At 38.9% G+C, this 22491-nt stretch overlaps 1 protein-coding gene across 4 annotated transcripts in view; it reads right to left on the bottom strand.

Moving 5' to 3' along the window:
* The window catches only part of LOC135205403 (large neutral amino acids transporter small subunit 1-like), a 199280-nt gene that overhangs the window by 98075 nt on the left and 78714 nt on the right, over window positions 1-22491 (bottom strand). For all 4 annotated transcript variants that reach the window (XM_064235907.1, XM_064235906.1, XM_064235905.1 and 1 more), the window contains exon 2: window positions 1991-2116. In XM_064235907.1, the coding sequence (XP_064091977.1) occupies window positions 1991-2116 (126 nt within the window). The remainder of the gene's footprint in view (window positions 1-1990; window positions 2117-22491) is intronic.

A 22491-nucleotide genomic window follows, 5' to 3' on the forward strand; every position in this document is an offset into this window, starting at 1 on the left:
ATAGCAAGATCCTTAAAACTTCTCTCTCTTTCTGCCTTTTACTTCTCCCGGAACTTCTTTCGTTCTTTAAAAACTTCTCTCTCTTCTTTTATCAGTCACTTTTTTTCTTGACGTTTATAGTGCTGAATTTTATCAGAGTACATTCTCTCTCTCTCTCTCTCTCTCTCTCTCTCTTTCTTGTTTTATCCCTGTGTACTAATTTCATTCTTTCTTTCTTCTTGCTGTCTTACAGTAGTTGCTATAATCAAGTTAACTCTTTCTCTCTCTCTCTCTCTCTCTCTCTCTCTCTCTCGCTTCTCTACTTCTTCTTCGATCTTGATACGATCAGAGGCCACAAAAGCCTTACAGTTAATATCATCTAGATATATTTACAAACTGTTTGAGTACGCAACCATTGCAACAAGACAGCCTATAGATAAAACCTAAGCTGAAAACCACATTCACGAAAACCAAAGCCACAAAACAACAAAACCAGGCAGGCAAAACAATCCTAAGTCACGCGACACACATTGAGCTTCGAGCCCTGAAACCACGTTTCCCAATAAAGACGTTTTGCACGACAAAAGCGACCGAGAGTCTTCGTAAAAGACACCCTCAGTCAGAATGGGTCGAGTGTAGTACTACTCTCTTCCTCTTCACGTTCAAAACGGGGACAGAGCGATCTCCGGTTTTCTTTCTTTCTTTCTTCTTCTTCTTCTTCTTCTTTTCGCTACCGGTTTTGGGTTTCATATTTGATAAACGTCAGACACGGGCAACAGGCAGCAAGCTAATGGCTGGGCTAAAGTCGTCTCGTCCTTAAGAGGCGAAATGCGATCGCCTCTCTCTCTCTCTCTCTCTCTCTAATCTACCCTCTCTCTCTCTCTCTCTCTCCCTCACTTTACGCTTTTTTTTTTTTTTTTCCTTTTTTTTTTTTGCATGATGGCATAGTTCTCGTTTTTTACGTCCGTGGGCAAGAAGGGCTTATTAGATTGTTCGTTAAGATAGGTCCTAACTTCTACACACACACACACACACACACGGACGCTAAATTAATGCAAAGGGAGTTTAGTTATACACTTATGAGAAGAAATTCCTCCCTCTAAATCAAGGGTTCTCAACAGGGGAGAAGAAGGGGGGGGGGGGGGTGTTATCCATAGCCCTTGGGGCTATGAGAACCACATGCTGGAGGTATGGGACTTCATCTCTGGATATTCGTACATAGTTGATTTGAATGTGTCAGTGTATACTACATGGGTACATTGTGCAAATAAATAACTATGTAAAGCTATAAATGCTTCTGATATTCATGTATATTCTATTCATAGTATTCATACTTAAAGTATGTATTAAACTAAGTATATTAAGTTATACTGTCAACAAATAAAGCGGACTTAAGCAAAGGAAATGGAAGAAGTTAAAGAGGTAAGGTAGTAATTACAATTACACTCAATGCTCGCTTGATTGTACTACGTAAGTCAAGCGCTAAAATACTGCTTTATAAAAAAAATCGTGGGCGACATAGAACTTTTTTTTATAAAGGAACCAACTTAAATATATCGTTTCACGAGTCGATATCTGTAAATGTTTATGTAATTTGTGCCTATGTACACAGCACAGCATATAGTACGATCATGAAAGAGTGTTTAGTACTTAAGGAAAACAAAAAAAAATATATACAAATAATTGAATCACGCAAATATGGAACGGTAATATATATATAATATATATATAATATATATAATATATATATATATATATATATATATATACATATAATATGCACGTATATAAAGGCAAATGGTGCAAGGCCTATCGACTCCTGTACTTGACTTACGTAAGGATAAGTCTAAAAGGCCTCTAGTACCACTACGCTGTTTCGCTTTCCTTCATGGCATTGACTTTCATATACGTATATATATTTATATATAACTCTCGATGGCATAAAAATAAATAATAAAAACTAGTAGTAGTTAATGCGAAACGCACAGTGCTAGTACTACTCAGTACTCACCCCTGCCAAGCTGCACGAAGCCTGTGACGATGATGACGGCCAGGGCGAACAATTTGGCGCCCGTGAAGATGTCCTGAACGCGGGTGGCCCACTTCACGTTCCAGCAGTTGATGAATGTGAGGATTACTGTCAAAAAAAGAAAGAGACTGATTAGGAAACAGAATCAAAGATTTCGTTTTTCTATATGTGCGTAAGGTTTGATATCGTATGGTACTAATAAATTCGCAGAAATAACTTCGTATGGTACTATAATTATACATTCCCAGAAATACCTTCCAATGGTACTATAGTTATACATTCACAGAAATAACTTCCAATGGTACTATAGTTATACATTCCCAGAAATAACTTCCAATGGTACTATAGTTATACATTCACAGAAATAACTTCCAATGGTACTATAGTTATACATTCACAGAAATCCAACTTCAAATGGTAACTAATATGTTATACAATTCACAGAAATTCCCAACTTCCAATGGTACTATAGTGTTATACATTTACAGAAATAACTTCCAATGGTACTATAGTATAACATACAGAAACTACTTCCTATGGTTACTATAGTTATACATTCCCAGAAATAACTCGAATGTAATGCTAGTTATACATTCACAGAAATAACTTTCAATGGTACTATAGTTATACATTCATAGAAATAACTAATAACTTCGTATGGTACTACTGTTATACATTTAAAGAAATAACTTCCTATGGTACTATAGTTATACATTCACGGAAATAACTATCAAACATTTACTCCGTAGGGGAGTTAGTGCCGTCAATGCGCACCTCACGCGACGCACTGTAGGCAGAATTTGGAGCACAAATGCATGAGAGGATTTACCTCCCGTTAGCCATTTTCAAACCTTTCTACTCTATATTACCCTTTCAGCCATGAATGACCTCGTAGGCCCAAGCGCCTGGCCTCTGGCCTAGATCTTAATTCCACCCATACTGTTTTTTTAGGTAAAATCGCATAAATAAAATAAAATATAAACCAAATAACTTAAGATTAGAGCAGTCAAGCCTCTAATGCCACGCCAGATAGCAGCCGTCAAGGTTAAAATGTAAATGAAATAAAATGCTCCTTGGCACCTGTCCTAACCATCCGTCCTCCATTGACATATACCAAGATTACGCAACTATGATATAATACAAATATTTGGGAACTTTCTGGCGCCCAATCTACCCTCCCTTTTTATTGTGCTTTTGCATGACTAATTGATTCTTGCGCTGCTATTTGTGGCCGTTGGTTCATCTCCCAGGTGCTATATTGAATTAAAAAATTTATTCTCATTTTACCTGTAGTTACTTGGAATTTTTGTATATACAGATATATAGGTAGGTGAAATGAGTATGTATATACAGTCTATAGGTATGGGTATCTGTATGTATTTACAGAGCAAATTCAAGTATGTTGAGCTATAAAAAATATACATAATTTTATTGATCCTGTACATAAATGACATATATTACACGTGTATTTATAGTAAATAGGCCTTTAAAGTGTATTTTTTTAATAAAAGAAACCAAAATACTTTTGGAAAAGCGGGGGAGGGGGGGGGGCACAAACTCAAAATTTGGATTTGATTTGAGTTGACTTGCTAATAATAATAATAATAATAATGGGCACCCAACATATTTAAAAAAATAAATAAATAAACAAAAAGAGCAAATGAAATGCTGATAAAATCCCCAATAAGACCCAAACAGACATTCTCGGAAAAAAATTATATCTGTCGGCGGCGTCGTATCAGCTCGATAATGCCTCAGGAAATGGGCCAATCAGCAGCCGGCGGAGGCAGCCGCCGAAATTACAGAGTGGCGGGAAAACCTTACGGAACGATGGGTAAAAACAGACGAAGTTATTGATGCGCAACCGGATTGTCACGTAGGTCGAACACACAACACACACACACACACACACACACACGAAACCAGAACAAATTTATAATATGCATAAAAATTCAAGGTATTAAAATTAAAATCAAAGGTCTAGTCACATTGAAAGAAGAAGCGCAGGAAAACCTTATACGAAGGACTGGGATAACAGATGAAGCTACCGATGAGCAACTGAATTGTCACGTAGTTGACCCATATATATATATATATATATATATATATATATATATATATATATATATATATATATATATATAATAAAAATAATCATGGAATTAAAATCAAAGGTCTAGTCGCATAAAAAGAAAAGAAGTCATAACAGTGAAATGCCGGAGGGGATGATGTCATCAGCACTTGATGACGTCACTGCACCGGAACACGTGGCGGCAAACCATGAGGGGAAGGAAATTCGATGTTTTAATCTTTTTTTAATCTTTCAGTCTCATGTGATTCGGATTCTTAAGTTTGGGCGTGGGCAAGATTTACGGCCTTGCAGCTCCAGATGTGTTTGAACCCCTGATACTTTTATTCAACGCTTGTGAATTGATTATGAAAACAAGTAGTACTACATTGTACATAAAATCTGCAACTGGGACTATATAAAAAATTAGTTATTTGTCGATAAATGATCTTATACGAAAAAGCAAGCGGAGAAGAGACGTATTTCCTTAATACTTACGCGTATAATTAATAATGTACGTACTTCAGATGAAATCTGTAACTTTCCTGGCACTTTAGATGAAATCTGTAACTTCCTGGCACTTTTATTCGCATTAGCGAATAAAAGGTTCTTGAGTGAAAAAAGAAGGGGGAATGTGGGATAGGGGGCAGATCCGCTAACACACCAACCACTATTTTTCATTTCCCTATTTTTTTCCTTACGCGAATACAAAGCGCGTGTCCCTCTTCTTTTGTAATATGTCTCTGAAAGACCCATCAAGACACACAGACGTCAGACGCCCCTCCCGCCCCCACCCCCTAACCTCCATACCCAGTCTGCCACCCCTCCCATCTCTCCTCTCAAAGAGCTTTCCTTCCAGAATGAAGGCATGACGTCACAGGGGCGTAGTAATGACGTCAGAGCCGCCATATTGGCCTGAGAGCAGCTTTTATTACGGGGTTGCCGAAGACACGACGGGCCCACGCACTCAAGACACAAAATGCTCGCTAGACCGACTGACTACGCAACGATCTAAATATATACATAAACCGAGACAGCGGCTGACGGAATGTAACAAGATACGGACAATGGCCACAAGCCTCAAGAACTCGACAGAAATTAAGAAAAAGTTCTCCCAACACAGACCGAAATAATTATAGAAAACTGTTGACATACATGATAGGATGACTAAAGTAAAAATTCAAACATAATATAAGCCTGTTTAATTCTCACAATACAAAAAAAATGTAAATGTAAATACTATTCTTCCAGCCCTGCTAACGGTTGGCTTCAGGGAAGTTCTTGGTAACACTGAAAATCGATAACGCTTCTGATGTGCCTTGAGCGAATGTTATATATATGTGTGTCTTAATAATAATAATAATAATAATAATAATAATAATAATATTAATATTAATAATAATAATAGCTATCTCATTTATGTGTTCAGCTGGAGAGAGAGAGAGAGAGAGAGAGAGAGAGAGAGAGCTCTTGTGGGCGTAAAGTGAACTGTGACAGAACGCAGGGGACGCATCTCTACTGAGAGAGAGAGAGAGAGAGAGAGAGAGGGAGAGAGAGAGAGAGAGAGAGCTCTTGTGGTCATAAGAGTGAACTGTGACAGAACGCGGGGGCGTATCGCTACTGTGTTTGAGAGAGAGAGAGAGAGAGAGAGAGAGAGAGAGAGAGAGAGAGGAGAGCTAGCAGGCTGAATCCAATACAATATGGGCGGGAGTTGTACCAACCTCCCACCCGTCGAACCCGAACCCTTCAGCCACACATATTCTTTAATTAAACGATGCATCAGCCATTGGCATCGGCCAAAAAAAAAAAGCCAATAGAGGAGCATCACCAGAGGCCTACTGAAGGTATGGCTGGCCCCCTAAGCCTAGCTATACTCAGCTTTAACAACATATCTCTGACTACAGGGCAATATATATAAGCTGGTGTTATTGTGCCGTTGTGCGTATTATATCATGGATGATTTATTACATGGCACTACTTAATAGTAATACTAAAATATACATTTATGATATTCTATGTAATGTTGTGTAGTTACCAATTATTTTTATATTTTACCATCTTAACCTCAAAACGAAATAGCGTCTGGAAGATAGGATAACTCCTAACATAAATATCACCTTTTCCCACAGCCTCACTCCTCTCTCTCTCTCTCTCTCTCTCTCTCTCTCTCTCTCTCTCTCTCTCTCTAGACCGGAGGATACAAATAATGTCTCATAGGAAATCGTTCAAAAATAACGTCTTAAAAATAGAAGGATAACTGCTAACATAAATATCAGCTTTTCCCACAGCCTCTCTCTCTCTCTCTCTCTCTCTCTCTCTCTCTCTCTCTCTCTCTCTCTCTCGCTAGACCAGAGGATACAAACAATGTCTCATAGAAAATCGTTCAAAAAATTGTTAATCACTGCTGCCAAGACTTCTGCTAGACAACTCAAGAGTACATTGAACTCTCACACCTGGTGGTGGTTGCATCTGTGTGCTACACAGGCAGACAGACAGTATAACCCGCCCCCTTCCCTTCAGAGGAGGACCCAGGCTGGCAGACAGTGTAACCCCCACCCCCCCACAAAAAAAATCATCCGGAATACGAGAGTACATATATGTGCTGGTACTTACTTTCTTCGCACAGATCTAAGGTAACGTGTGCCGACACTGGAGGCTATACTTTGGAGAATTAGGCTTATATAAATTCTTCTTGTCTTGCTCAATGTTCTTAATCTGGGATTCGTTAAAAGGGAAAAGGTTCAAATTTGGATGAGAAATTAAATTAAATTGATATATCCATACAAAATTACGTTTTATTCTTCGTTAGGGATTCTTACAAATGGTTTTTTCCACCTTCTGAGTTACTGGGCTATTGGACTGATAAGACTTAATTGGGCACTTGTCGCAATTACGTGTCTATAGGCACGAGGGAATTGTTTTACTGAGGTATTGATTGTCACTTTCACTGTCTTTGATTGCTTCGCACACCACACTTTTGCGGTTGTTCTCTCTCTTGGCTTCTCTGTTCCCCTTTTTTCTCTGCTTCCTTTTCTGCCTGCTCTCTCTCGTCTCGCCTTTTTGTTCAGTTGAAATCTCCTTAGCCCCGCCTTTGATTTTTTGGATTCTGATGGGTGTGGCATTTTCTGAAAGACTTTTTGTGTCTTAGTGGCTGCTAACTTCATACGAGACCGCCTTCCTGTCAGGTCTTCTACAGTAATTCGTAGCTGTTTGAATTTGTATACGCCTCCTTCTTCATGTCCTGGCTTCTTAGGGCGTATCCCTTGGTAACCTCATAGGTCATTCGTTGATACCCCTTTTGGGCTGTCTTATGACAACACTCATGGCTTTTGATTCGTCGATACTAGAGGCCTAACCTTTGGGAGGGTGGAGCTTTTAAGAATTTGGTACTTCCCTCTAATCAACAACGGGTCATAGAATTCCTTTTTAACGGTATGCCAGATGCTCTCTCCTTGACTGTTTCACGAAAGGAACGCCGATTAGCTATAGGCGCTAATGAGAGTAGTTTCCAATTTCTTGAATATGCCTGGGCGATATCCCTCATCGGCTATAATCTCTTGTTGGTCACTAATCGCTGTACGGACAGTAGGCTTTTTGGGGTTTAGATGAAAACCAGATCTTAATGGCTAAAAGCCTAATGTTTGGAGTAACAAAATCCCTTCGCTAAGAAAAATCATTATCTTATTATTCCCTTTCCCTTTCTTCCTTATTATCCGTTTCGTGCCTTTTTCTTAAAGTATTATTAAGGTTTATTGTCTTTTGGAATAACGACACTGTGCCACACTATTACCATATATATTCACCTCATACAGATATTCTCTATACTATAAGAACAAACAGATGGGTTTATTATTTATATATAGTTTAATATAGTTTATATATATATATATATATATATATATATTAATTATATATATATATATATATATATATTTACATGTATAATACGAGATCTACGATCAATGCTACTCAGGCCATAAGCTACATTACGGTTATATTATTATTATTGATATTAACGAAAGGATTACACCATTACTCTGAAGAGTTTACGTGCACGAGATTTTTTTTTCTAACTGGAAGTCCTGGAAAACACATTCCTCAATCTAGGCATATTTCTTATATGAGAGAGAGAGAGAGAGAGAGAGAGAGAGAGAGAGAGAGAGAGAGAGGGGGGGGGGGAGGGGGGGGGGGGGGATCGTTTACGACTCTCGCACATAAAGCAGCTGCAAAGAGAGAGAGGAGAGAAGGAGAGAGAACAGCTGTCCAGAGAGAGAGAGAGAGAGAGAGAGCCGACCTTACAGACCTTACATCTTGTTCTGCTGCCCCAGGTCCCCTCAGTGTGAGGCACCTCTAATGTCTACCAGAGAGTTGCTAGCACATCTTCCGGTAATATTTTGCTATTTCCAATCTTGGATGGTCTGGGATGGGACAGCTTAGATATTTGTCGAGCTTATTCTTAAACACATCTACGCTCACTCCTGATATATTCCTCAGAATGAGCTGGCAACGCATTGAATAGACGCTGCAGTTATCGATGCTTGGTGCGTAGTGGATTAATGTTCTGTATTGCTTTCCTTATTTTTCCTGGTATAGTTTTGGGCACTATTAATCTACCTCTGCTTGCTCTTTCTGATATTTTTAGCTCCATGATGTTTTCGGCTATTCCTTCTATCTGTTTCCATGCCTGAATTATCATGTAGCGTTCTCTTCTCCTTTCTAGACTATAAAATTTTAAGGATTGTAGTCTTTCCCAGTAGCCAAGGTCCTTAACTTCTATTCTAGCTGTAAAGGACCTTTGTACACTCTCTATTTGTGCAATATCCTTTTGATAGAGTGGGTACCATATCATATTGCAATATTCAAGTGGACTACGAACATATGTTTTATAAAGCACAATCATGTGCTCAGCTTTTCTTGTTTTGAAGTGCCGTAACAACATTCCCATTTTTGTGGGTCTCTCCTCCAGTAAATACCACCTCACTATGAGACCCAAGGGGGAGCATCAACGCCTGCCAAAAGTCAAACTTCTCCAGTGACCTACTTTTCCTGTGTCAACCACAGGGGCAAAAGACGGACAATATAATTGTTCTCTCAAGGACTGAAAACGCCGGGACACCGACACCAGCCATTCACGGGCAATTACACACTACACTACACCACTTACGTAAGTGTAGCTAAGTGTTTTTTTTGCTTGGAGATAAGGCGAGAGATAAGTCCTCGTGGATTACATGTGAGGTCGATAATAGTAGATAAGGAATACAAATAACGTAGTGGTGATTAAGACAATGCTCAGGAGATGCCTAAATGCATCTCCTCTAATGCGTTAATTTATAAGCGTTTTCTGTTCAAGATATTCGTCTATATATATTATATATATATATATATATATATATATATATATATATATATATTATATATATATATCACAAAAATTTGTGTATGTATGAGAGAGAGAGAGAGAGAGAGAGAGAGAGAGAGAGAGAGAGAGAATGTTCGTAATAATTATTTCTAATAAAAAATAAGAGTATTTATTTTCATTTTCGTTGGTGAAACAGCGCTCTATCTGACCGTAGATTTTTTGCAGGCGTCCAGAGTAAGCTGGAGGTCGGATCGCGCCTTGATATCCTCCGCTCTCTCGGCGGGGGTCCCCTGAAAGGATTATGGCACTGGATGACCTTCCAAGCGGCCTTCGAAATCCCCCCCCCCCCCCCCCCCTCAAAGTCTAATAATAACTCACCTTACAGAGAGTGGTGACCTTGAATCAACCCCCCCCCCCTATTACATCCAGAAGGTGTTCGTTGTGACCCCTCCCCCCCCCCCCCCCCCCCCCCCCCCCCCCCCCCCCCCCCGATCCCCCCTACCCAACACCCCCCCCCCCCCCCCCCCCCCCCCCCCCCCTACCCAACGGCCCCTGCCAACTACCTAGGATAAGAGGGACTGATGTCGACGCGAGATCATCTATAATTAACTAAGACTTGAACTTGGAATGCTCTCTCGGGGTCCCCTGAAAGATTAGGCCACTGGATTGCCCTTCCCAGCGGCCTTCGAAATCAAAGTCTAATAATAACTCACCCTGCAGGGGGTTGTGGTGACCTTGAATCCCTATTACTCCAGAAGGTGTTCGTTGTGACCCCACCTCCCCCTCCCTCCCCCCTCCCAACACCCACCCAAACGGCCCCTGTGCCAACTCCTAGGATAAGAGGGACTGATGTCGACGCGAGATCATCTATAATTAACTAAGACTTGAACTTGGAATGCTGAGGTAAACATTCTGGTGCCTTGAACTCCATCTTGGCCTTATCATTCTTCTTTCTTCTTCTTCTTCTTCTTCTTCCTCTTCTTTTTTTTCTTCTTCTCCTCCTTCTTTATTTTCTTCTTCTCCTTCTTATTGTCCTTCTTCTTCTCCTCCTCCTTTTTCTTCACCTCCTTCTTCTTCTTATTGTCCTTCTTCTTCTTCTTCTTCTTTTTCTTCTTCTTATTGTCCTTCTTCTTCTCCTTCTCCTTCTTCTTATTGTCCTTCTTCTCCTTCTTCTTCTTATTGTCCTTCTTCTTCTCCTTCTTCTTATTGTCCTTCTTCTCCTTCTTCTTCTTATTGTCCTTCTTCTCCTTCTCCTTCTTCTTATTGTCCTTCTTCTCCTTCTTCTTCTTATTGTCCTTCTTCTTCTCCTTGTCCTTCTTCTTACTGTCCTTCTTCTCCTTCTTCTTCTTATGGTCCTTCTTCTTCTCCTTCTCCTTCTTCTTATTGTCCTTCTTCTTCTCCTCCTTCCCCTTCTTCTTCTTATTATCCTTCTTCTTCTCCTTCTCCTTCTTATTGTCCTTCTTTTTCTCCTTCTCCTTCTTCTTCTTATTGTCCTTCTTCTTCTCCTTCTCCTTCTTATTGTCGTCCTTCTTCTCCTTCTCCTTCTTATTGTCCTTCTTCTTCTCCTCCTCCTTCTCCTTCTCCTTCTTCTTCTTATTATCCTTCTTCTTCTCCTTCTTTTTCTTATTGTCCTTCTCATTCTCTTTTTCTTCTTCTTCTTCTTCTTTTTGCGATAGTGGAATAGGATGGAAAGGAATATAGTGCATAAGCCAAAGTCCAAGCACTGGAACCTACGAGGTCACTCAACGCAGTACAGGAAATTGAGAGTAAGTAGGTTTGAATCAATTGTTAGGAGAGGATGGACAGCAATATGGAAGAAAGAGAATATGAACGGAGGTGCAGTAAAAGGAACGAAAGGGGTTGCAGCTAGGGGCCGAAGGCACACGCTGCAAAGAACCTTCAGTAATGCCTACAGTACACCAGTTACCTTCAGACATATTGTCTTTGCTACAAAATAGTTTTGTCTTTGCAATAAAATACTTATTGTCTTTGCAATAAAATACTATTATCTTTGCAATAAAATACTTATTGTCTTTGGAATAAAATACTGTTTTACAATAGAATACTTACTGTCTTTTCAATAAAATACTTAGTGTCTTTGTAATAAAATACTTATTGTCTTTGTAATAAAATGTAATAAAATTCTTATTGTCTTTGTAATAAAATGTAATAAAATACTTATTGTCTTTGCAATAAAACACATATTGCCTTTGCCATAAAATATTTACTGTCTTTGCACTAACATACTTATTGTCTTTCCAATATAATACTTATTGTCTTTGTAATAAAATACTTATTGTCTTTGCAACAAAATGAGAGAGAGAGAGAGAGAGAGAGAGAGAGAGAGAGAGAGACACAGCAGAGTAAGAGGAAATCGTCCACCTTTACACTTTCCACAACCACAAGTTACCAAACCAAGAACAGAAACCTTCAATGGAACAAGCAAAAAGAAAGAAAAATTGCAAAGCTTGCAAAGGCTGTCCAAAGTTGCGTCACCCAGCAAGCAAGACCGCAGCCGGTTTCACTGAAGTCGTTCAATAACAGAAATCAACTTCCCCGTTTTCTAATAATAGAAAAAAAAATTACACGTGACACACTGGGATACTAAAATAGAAGAGGAATACAACACTAAAGGTGACTCAGTCGGCCACGGGATGAAAACAAATGAGGTGTGGCTTGTATCTGTCTATTTAACATATTAAGAACGTAAAAGATAGATATTTTCATCAAAATAATACGAAATATGCCCGTAGACCACTCACAAACTGAGAGATAAGTCCCTCACGAACGTAAAAATGCTTGAAAAGACATTTCCGCACACCTACTAAGCAGTCTAGACTCAAGACTGCTTCCCGCCTCTCTCCCAGACAGAACCCAGGCATCCCCCTTCCCCCCTACCCCTCCACCTTCAGAGTACGGGGAGCTCCGCCCGGGAGGGAGGGAGGAAAGATGGGTGGCGTTGGGAGGGGAAAGATTGATACGAGCGCGCAACGGTGGTGGGTGGGGTGTGCTAGGGGGAGTGGTGAGCTGGGGATGGAGTGAGTGAAGATACCGGAAGGGGGGGGGGGTTTGGAGAAGGGGAGGGGCAGAGGGGAGTGGGCCGAACGCCGATCCCAGCTACCTACTAAGCTGATGCAATAGTGCCAGCACGTTGGTCTAGATTAGCAAAGAAAGTCGACTCCAAGCAGCAATCAATTTTGGCGACAGCTCGAAGTAATCGACAGAGAGAGAGAGAGAGAGAGAGAGAGAGAGAGAGAGACGCTAGCTCTTTGCTCCAGGAATTATTTCCGAGAAATCTTAGGTTACTGCTTAAACTGGCATTTCTCAGTCTTCTTCTTCCTCTTTGGCCTGCCTGTGCTGTCAGCGGTTTTTGGCAGCCAGTGCCCCTGAGAGTATAGGCTGAGGGCTAAGGGGTATATACAGGTGTTGGCACTAGTCCATATGTTCGCTAAGCACACACAAAAGCTTCACCGACTTACTCTGGCTTGACGCATAAAGAACAAATTGATAGCTATCACGACAGCCCTCTCAATATTTGCCACAAGCCATATTGCATAATGTGGGAGACCTGACTTCAATGTTTTTATCATTGCATACCTTAACATGAGCCCCATATATATATATATATATATATATATATATATAGATATATATATATATATTGAAGAAAATGTCAATAGAAATACTTTTCCTACTGTAAAAGCATAATTATTTATTTCTATGGTGAAAAACAAAGGATAAATTTAAGGTGATATTAGTCTAATTTTTTGGTTTATAATTTCGAGAGTTCAAAATACTGATATTACCCACAATATCTTTTTGGAGAATTTGTTGGTTAAATAAAACGCGGCGTCATATTACTGCCATTTTAGACTAATGGGTATTATAAGTAGACATTTTTATTTACCTAATGATAATGATAATAATAATTCTCCCGAGATAAGCAATAATTGTAGTTACGCTGACGTTAAGAACTTAAGACTCAGCAGTCTGTCCCTCCAATGCGTCTAATACTGGCGACATTTTTTTTTTTTTTTTTTTGATCAGAAATTTATCGACGATCATCCGTATGGATACTTTGCATACGACATATTTTGAACAGCAGTAATAATGAACAACTCAAAAGCATAAAAATGATGCGCATACCACAGAGTAAACGCATCGACGCTCATCGTTTTTTTGATAAATAAATATCGTACTGCAAGCGGCAACCCTAGGCAGACTGTCAGCCGAGCCGATAGTCACTACATGCCGGCCTGCCAAGGGAAGTGGGGACCACGTGGTTGCAGAGAGAGAGGAGAGAGAGAGAGAGAGAGAGAGAGAGAGATTTGGCTCTCTAGAGAAGAAGGCTGCTGGCTAGCAGACAACTCGCTTGGGCTGGGCAAAGTAAAAGAAAAAAAAATCTTCCCAAAAGTACTGTGGTACTAATTTTTCCTGTGGATGCTAGAATTATATATTGCTAGTTTACCCGAGTTACTAACGCGATATAAAGCTCAAGTACGTAAATACTGACATTCTTAATTACTAAGCTAGCTTACGCGTTGCCTTAGCATCAGAAAATTACCATTTTCGCGTAATAATCAACATCTTTTTGAGTCTATATCGTTCCCACACAAATACCAACTTTGATACGAGTCTGGCCAACGCTCTCCCGCAGTGGAAGTACCCAAGCAACCCGGCCGGTGTCCGAATGGCTGCACTCCAGAAGATCGATGCAGCGGTAACGCGGGTTTTCTTGTGGATACAGTGCAACCGTTGGTCGCAAGTTACGGAGAAATAGTGACATGGCATACACGGAATACTGACGATACATTGGCCCTCTATACTAGACTGACCTGCTTAAGCAAAGTTCAGTTTTGTTAGAAAACGAGAGTATTTTTGTTGCTCTTTACGTCCTAGACCTAGACTGACCAGGTGTGACCTGCTTCAAGAAAGTTCAGCTTCGTTAGAAAACGAGGTATTTTTTTTTCTTGTATCGGGAAAAAGTATTTGACCTCATTCATTGTTCGTAACCGACAAAAGCGCGAATTTGACGAAAATATAATTCGTTGGAATCGTGGCACTAACAATCGAGAAATCTATGTTCGCTCTTACATTATTGCCATTCGCTACAGTAACCCCTCACATCACGGCTAAACGTGGCATCGTTTCTCAAAGACTTTAGAAAGGACCTGACTCCTTGGCCGGTCAATTTTGCAGGTCGATGCGCCACGGACGAACAGCGAGGAACTTGGGGAAAATACGGCAATAATTATAATCACGAAATCCACCTTCCGAACTGTAACCAGTCATATTTATATAGTACCATTGCCTTCCCTGAAAAAGGAGGGACACCATATCTTTAAAAATTAACCATAGAATCTTCTTGGAAATAATCTTATTATGTTTCCCCACAACCAGTTAAATGGGATTTAACACTCTTAAATTAACCTAACCTAACCTAGGGACATAAAAACGGGGCTGGTGCAACGCTATGAAAAAAATAGTATACACTTGAGAATTTGCTTCCTGTCACGTGATGCTGCAGTGTTACCAGCTCCAAACTCTCCGTTTATATCTATGGTAAATATACTATTATGCACAGCATTAATACTAGTATATTTCGAGTTATATATCATTACTGCCGTTAAAAATGTAGTGTAAAGCGTCCGTACAGATGAGAGTCAATAAGTTTTTTTTTATTATTATTATTCAGCGCATTGAAGGGACATACTCCCTCCTTTTCGTTGAGTCTTAACGTCAGCGTAACTACAATTATTACTCATCTTCGGAGAATTATTATATAAATTACTATCATACATTAGGCAGATAAAAATGCCAATATGTCTATGTGGAAATATCAATTTTATCGTGTCCGTGAGTAAAAAATGGCAATAATATGACGCAGCACGCCAGAGACGGCACAGGTGTGTCAGTGCACTAGCATGGCGCTGGCTAGAGGACGTTAAGCCTAAAAGTGGAGTCCATTACCCGTAGACTAACGTCGTTGTACGACAAGTAAATGTATATTTACATACTGCATGTATGTAAATGTACATTTACATCACAGCTAAAGTGATCAGAAGCAAGGAGGGGGGAGAGAAAACGTGTGTAAATTACAGAGTGGGAGTTCACGCACGAGGTCGCGTGAGTCTATCTATCGGCTTGAATGGAGGGAAACTCGCTTCCCGTCTCGGGTTGGGATCAAGGATGACGCAATCTGGCCGCCTGGTTGTGGCAGAAATTGGAAGTCAAATGATAAATATTATAGACCACTTTCACCCACGATATAATAATGTATTATTAGGCCAATTAATCAAAAAAAGTGTGCCAAGACCTTAGGCAGGCGGGTGATCACAGACAAAACACACACACTATCGGTATGTGTATATATATACTATATATATTTAGAGGGTGATATGCCAATACAATCATAATTTTATTTCCATTTCTGCCACAAACAGACTGGTAAATTACGTCATCCTATCCGAGAAGCAAGTTTCTCTCTCTCTCTCTCTCTCTCTCTCTCTCTCTCTCTCTCTCTCTCTCTCTCTCTCTCCACAGACACGCGTGCGTGCAATTATAGATCAAACGTGAAATTCTAGCAAGCAGAATAAGATATAAATCAACAGCCGCGATCGACCTTCAAAGTTTCACTAAAGGCTCAAAAGAGAGACTTGCAAACCACAAAGATTGTGCTTCTAACCAAAATATTTAAGATAACTTCTCATTTCTTCAACAAACCAACTCCAGATTTTTAACTTGTGAAGTTTATACGTGATATTATCAACAGCAGCTGTTCTGTTAGTCCTCCAAGTTCACCTTTTAGCAGCTGTAGGATCTGCGAGATTTCTGAAGGAAATGAATATTTTACAAAATAGACGAGTTTGATCTCAATTGGATCATCGGTCGTTATTTGCCAGCGATTATAAACATTTAGTGCTGCACTTATCAAATATATTCTGTTCCTATTTTTTCATATAACTTGCGAATATTTTATCAAGAAGTCGGGCCAGTTAAGCACACACACACACCGCGCACATATATTGGCAAGGAGTTACAAGGATTAGTATGTCTCAAAGACTTGTTAGTCCATCCGAGGAGACATCGTGATATATATATATATATATATATATATATATATATATATATATATATATATAGAGAGAGAGAGAGAGAGAGAGAGAGAGAGAGAGAGAGAGAGAGAGAATATATATATGTATATATATTATTATAATATATATATACATACATATACATATATATATACTATATATATAATATATATATATATATATATATATATATATATATATATATATAGAAAAGAGGAGAGAGAGAGAGAGAGGAGAGAGAGAGAGAGAGAGAGTTCGTGTATATATGTAGACTAATAGAGGGAGGGAGAGGAGAGAGAGAGAGAGAGAGTTCATGTATTTATGTAGACTAACAGAGAGAGAGAGACTTTCCCACTAAGCGATCCTGTCACCTTGAGTATGCTTTTTTTTCTTTCAAAGTGCAAAGGTGACACTTTGACTTAGTACGATGATTCTCTACCAAACGTATATGGCCATAAAGTAGTAGCCTTTGTTATTACAACCAGACATAGCAGCAGTGAATGTCGTTAGTATACATACATACCACCACACACACCACACACACACATACCACGATATATATATATATATATATATATATAATATATAATATATATATCCCCATATGAATTCGATACCGAATTCATTTTGGAAATACCTGACGCACGAAGGAATTTATATATATATTCTGAAAATTAATTTCCTTCGCGAATGATTCATTCACATGGTCATACGAAGCAGATGCCAACGAGGGTTTGGGGGGGGGGGGGGTGGGGGAGGGGCTGACTTATGCAAACTCCACATTTGAAACCTGACATCACACCTGAAAGATTACGTTTTCGTGTGTATAAAACCGGACCAACTTTGTACGGAATTACGACCGCCAACATGATCCCACATCATCCCAGATCAATCATTCGTAGGTCTTAATCAGATATAATCGCCTAACGATTAAAAATATTTAGATGTCATTACTGGGGCAAAAGCAGACTTAATCAATTCTAAAATGTGTTACCTTGATGAATGATTAGACTGATAAAACCCAAAATTTAGCGATCGTGAAGGACGAGCCCTAATAAGCCTAGGTTACACCTCCTCGTCTGTGCGATCACGTGCGCGTGTGTTCGTGTGCGCGTGGTTTGGTGCGGCATTTTTCGTGTGTGCGTGAATTGGTGAGACTATTTTTCCCGTGTGCGTGGTTTGGTGCGACTATTCTTCGTGTGAGCGTGGTTTCGCGTGTCTATTTTTCGTGTGTGTGGATTAGTCCGACTATTTTTCGTGTGTGCATGGTTGGGTGCGACTATTTTTCGTGTGTGGTTTAGCCCGACTATTTTTCGTGTGTGCATGGTTGGGTGCGACTATTTTTCGTGTTAGCTTGGTTTGGTGCGAATGTTAACTCCCAAGGCCAGAAAATGCATTAGACCACCTCTATGGCTTCTCCTTCGGAGGGGAAGACAGACTTCCTCAAATAGAGGAAATCTGAGAAGTCAAACACTTCACAAGTGAGAGAGAGAGAGAGTCAAGCTGAACTGAATATAAAAATAAGCCCAAGCACTGGGACCAATGAGGTCATCCGTGAATTGACGATAAAAAGATCTGAAAGGCGTAACAGGAGGAAAACCTCGAAAGCAGTTGCGCTATGAATCAATAGTTAGGAGATTGTGGAAAGTAAGATGGAAGAGGGAGAATATGAAATGAGGTACAGTAAAATGAACGGAAGGGGTCGCAGTTTAGGGCCTTAGGAAGGCACGCTGCAAAGAACCTTAAGTAAATGCCTACAGTGCATCGCGTGAGGTGCACTGAGCTATACCACGAGAGAGAGAGAGGTACGTTATTAAAAAAAAAAAAAAAAAAAAAAAAAAAACGAGGAAATTCTCTCAAGCCTGAAACTCTAATAAACTCTGAAGTGGCTAAAGCACTCAAGGGATTACAGCCAGAGATGTACAGCGGCATCATATCCATACTGGGCTCAAGAGTATAGTAGTGTCTCTCATTCGACGGATAACGAAGCCGAGGGAAAAGTAATGAAAGTAATGATTCGCGAAATTTGAAATTCCTAGAAAATGGAGAGAAAAGGAATCGTGGAAAATTGACAAAGGGAATCATGGGAAATATTAAAAAAATGAGGAAACTAGGAAAAGGTAATGACAAATAGTGACAGAACATGAGAACATTAAATAGTTAAATAGAATGTTACATACAATTATAAGAAAAATGCAAAAAAAAATATAGCCATGGAAACCTAATAAAAATAATGTAATGAAAAAGGCTTAAACCTCTTTAAAACTTACAAGCTAAACAAGGAGTGATCTGACCTCCAGCTTACTCGGGGCGCGCTCTTACATCTACGGACAAATACAGCGTTGTTCCACCAACGAAAATCAAAATGAATACGCTATATTTTATTAGAAATAATTATTCTGTGCTGTTTAACATGCACATTATTCATTATTTTACATTTTCATTCTAATAAACAAATCATAAATATCCTATCCTAAAATATATTTTAACTCAGCCTTTTTCAGACCTTTTTACAGGCTCTTCCGTAGACCTTTCTTACCAACCCATACAATAATAATAGACCTTTTCTAACCACCCCAAACAATAAAAACAAAGTAGTTTGTAGGCTTACTCCCCGAGTAAGTGAAAAAAGAAAATCCCGTATCTTTAACTCAACGCGAAACACCTTTTCCAAACAATAACAATAGACCCTTCTTAACCCCCCAAGCAATAACAACACAGTACGTTGTAGGCTTACTCCCGGAGTAAGTAAAAAGAAGACAAAATTCTTCACCTTCAGCGAGTGAAGACAAAAACATCTGCATACACTGCCATCTATCGGCTGGATTATTCATATCGGGTGGAGACGAATGACCCTATAACCTGGTTTTTAAAGAGGACCCTCCGTCAGGGGCGTCCTTTCTTCGCCCGGAGTGGCATTCCATGTCCACCACATTATCCCCTTGTTCCGATCCCCATTCAGAAAATTCCCCCCCCCCCCCTCTCTACCGCCCCGTCACCCCCCCCCCCCCACCCACAGGCCACCCTCTTTCCTGGGCTCGTATACCGCCTATAGGCCCCTTCGAAATGTTCCTTCGACAGTTTCCCTCGCTATATATAATATATATATAATATATATATATATATATATATATATATATATATATATATATATATATATATATATATATATATATATATATATATATATATATAACTCCCGGCGGTCTGAAATAGTCACGGGGGAAAAAAGTCACAATTTTAGGTAGGAAATAAAATCATGGGGAAAAAATTCACAATTTTGAGTAGGAAAATTAAGCCACAGGAAAACAAGTCAAGAAAAATAAGTCACGGGAAATAGTCACAATTTTGGCTAAGAAAAATAGCCACGGGAAAAAAGTCACAGGAAATAAAGTCCCAAGAATAAAGGTCACAGGAAATAGTCACATATTTGGCTAGGAAAAATAGTCACGGGAAAAAAGTCACAGGAAATTAAGTCACAATTTTAGCTAGGAAAAACAGCCAAAGGCAAAAAGTCACAAGGAAAAAATCACAGAAAATAACGTCACAATTTTGGGTAGATAAAAAGTCACAGGAAATAAAGCCACAGGTATTAAAGTCACAATATTGGCTAAGAAAAAATAAAGTCACATTAATTCATGGTGGCCGGTAATAAGTCACAGGAAAACATTCACAATATTTTTTGGGATCAATATCTTTCTCGATATTTATCGTCTTTTGTTTAAGTTTTTGCGGTCATATCCAACGGGTTTGTACTAAACACGTAGCAAAGTTGGATACATACAGAGTATATAAAAAAAAACTCTTCAACGGGCTTGTACTAAACACACCTCAAAGTTGGATACATAGATACATACCCTGTAAACCCGGTATTCCCCATTCTGGAAGCGTCATGTGAGTATATGGTACTATAACCTTTCGTTTAAAAAGTGTATACGTATATAAAGTAACTTGCTAAAAATAAAAAAAAAAAAAAAACAACATCTCGGTAATAAATAAATAAGTAAAAAACTTTCTATTCAAATTCTGCAAAGAACTTTCTCTCTCGTAGTACCCTACGAGAGAGAAAGTTCTTTGCAGAATTTGAATAGAAAGATCTTTACAGATTTTATATAGAAAGTTCTTTACAGAATTTGTATAGAAAGTTCTTTACATAATTTGTATAGAAAGTTCTTTACATAGTTTGTATAGAGTTCTTTACATAATTTGTATAGAAAGTTCTTTACATAATTTGTATAGAAAGTTCTTTACAGAATTTGTATAGAAAGTTCTTTACGGATTTTATATAGAAAGTTCTTCACAGAATTTGTATAGAAAGTTCTTCACAGAATTTGTATAGAAAGTTCTTCACAGAATTTGTATAGAAAGTTCTTTACAGAATTTGTATAGAAAGTTCTTTACAGAATTTGTATAGAAAGTTCTTTACATAGTTTGTATAGAAAGTTCTTTACATAATTTGTATAGAAAGTTCTTTACATAGTTTGTATAAAAAGTTCTTTACATAATTTGTATAGAAAGTTCTTTACAGAATTTGTATAGAAAGTTCTTCACAGAATTTGTAGAGAAAGTTCTTTACAGAATTTGTAGAGAAAGTTTTTCTTTACAGAATTTGTAGTGAAAGTTCATTACGGAATTTGTAGAGAAAGTTCTTCACAGAATTTGTATAGAAAGTTCTTTACAGAATTTGTAGAGAAAGTTTTTTTTTACAGAAATTGTAGAGAAAGTTCATTACGGAATTTGTAGAGAGAAAGTTCATTACGGAATTTGTAGAGAAAGTTCTTCATAAAATTTGTATAGAAAGATTTCTACAGAATTTGTATAGAAAGTTTTTGACAAAATTTGCATAGAAAGATCTTTACAGAATTTGTACAGAAAGATCTTTACAGAATTTATATAGAAAGTTCTTAACACAAAATCTGCAATTTTGTTTTCCCCAGTTGATCTAACACCAACCGGAGTGACTATCGACAGTGTTCTTCCGTAACATTCGCCATGACTGCAAAAAGAGCAAAACCCCGAATTCCTCCATAATAATCCCCACAAATCTTGAGAATTTTTCACTTTCTCAACTCGCTCCGAGCCATGCCTTATATGCGCGCGGATTTCCAGTTCCTGCAACTGTCATCTTATATATCATAGTGAGATTGCTCCTTGAGAGCCCGGGATTTCGCTTTCACACTCACAGGTGCCTGGGGGTTCTTAATGTTGGAAGGATTCGATTTTTGTTTGTTTTTCTGTTAAATTTCTAGCATTGCAAGTGATGAGGTCAATCATGGCTGAGAGGGAAATTGAGAGTAAAAGGTTTGGAAGGCGTGACAGGAGGGAAACCTCATAACAGTCGCACTATGAAACAACCGTCAGGAGAGACTATAGATAGCAAGAAGGAATGGAGATAATATGAACGGAGAGGTACAGTGAAAAGGAATGAAAGTGGTTGTAAGCTAGGGGGACCCCACGGGACGCTGCAAAGAACATTCAGTAAAGTTTTAAAGTCTAGTTAATAATAAAAAATAAAATCCAGTAATTTGTAAATATTGTAGGTGTACATTTTGTAATATTTTGTAATACCTTACTTATGTAAATGACATGTAATATTTTTCTAATAAAAGTTAAAAAAAAAAGTAATGCCTACAGTGCTCACCTTGTCCCTTATGAATGTGGCATAATACTGAATGATACGAAACTCAAAAGCACAAGTTCACTTGGTCACAATCACGAGAGGATAGAACGACGGCGAAGCCAAAAATCGATAACAGTGGACGAAGAGGGAATCCGGATTACAGTGTAACACGGGGATCGATCCTGGCTGAACCAAACTGGATTCAGACGGAGAGTTAAAAGGTCACGTGACGTGCAGTTGCCTCTAGACAGCCAGATAAAAGGTCATTGGCCTTGCCCAAAAGAGGCGCGGGTTGTACTACAATAGACAGCAGGTGTCGGCGACGGGCTGGCTGGATTCGAA

Source organism: Macrobrachium nipponense, chromosome 24 (assembly GCF_015104395.2).
Source record: "Macrobrachium nipponense isolate FS-2020 chromosome 24, ASM1510439v2, whole genome shotgun sequence".
In the NCBI taxonomy this organism is placed as follows: Eukaryota; Metazoa; Arthropoda; class Malacostraca; order Decapoda; family Palaemonidae; genus Macrobrachium; species Macrobrachium nipponense.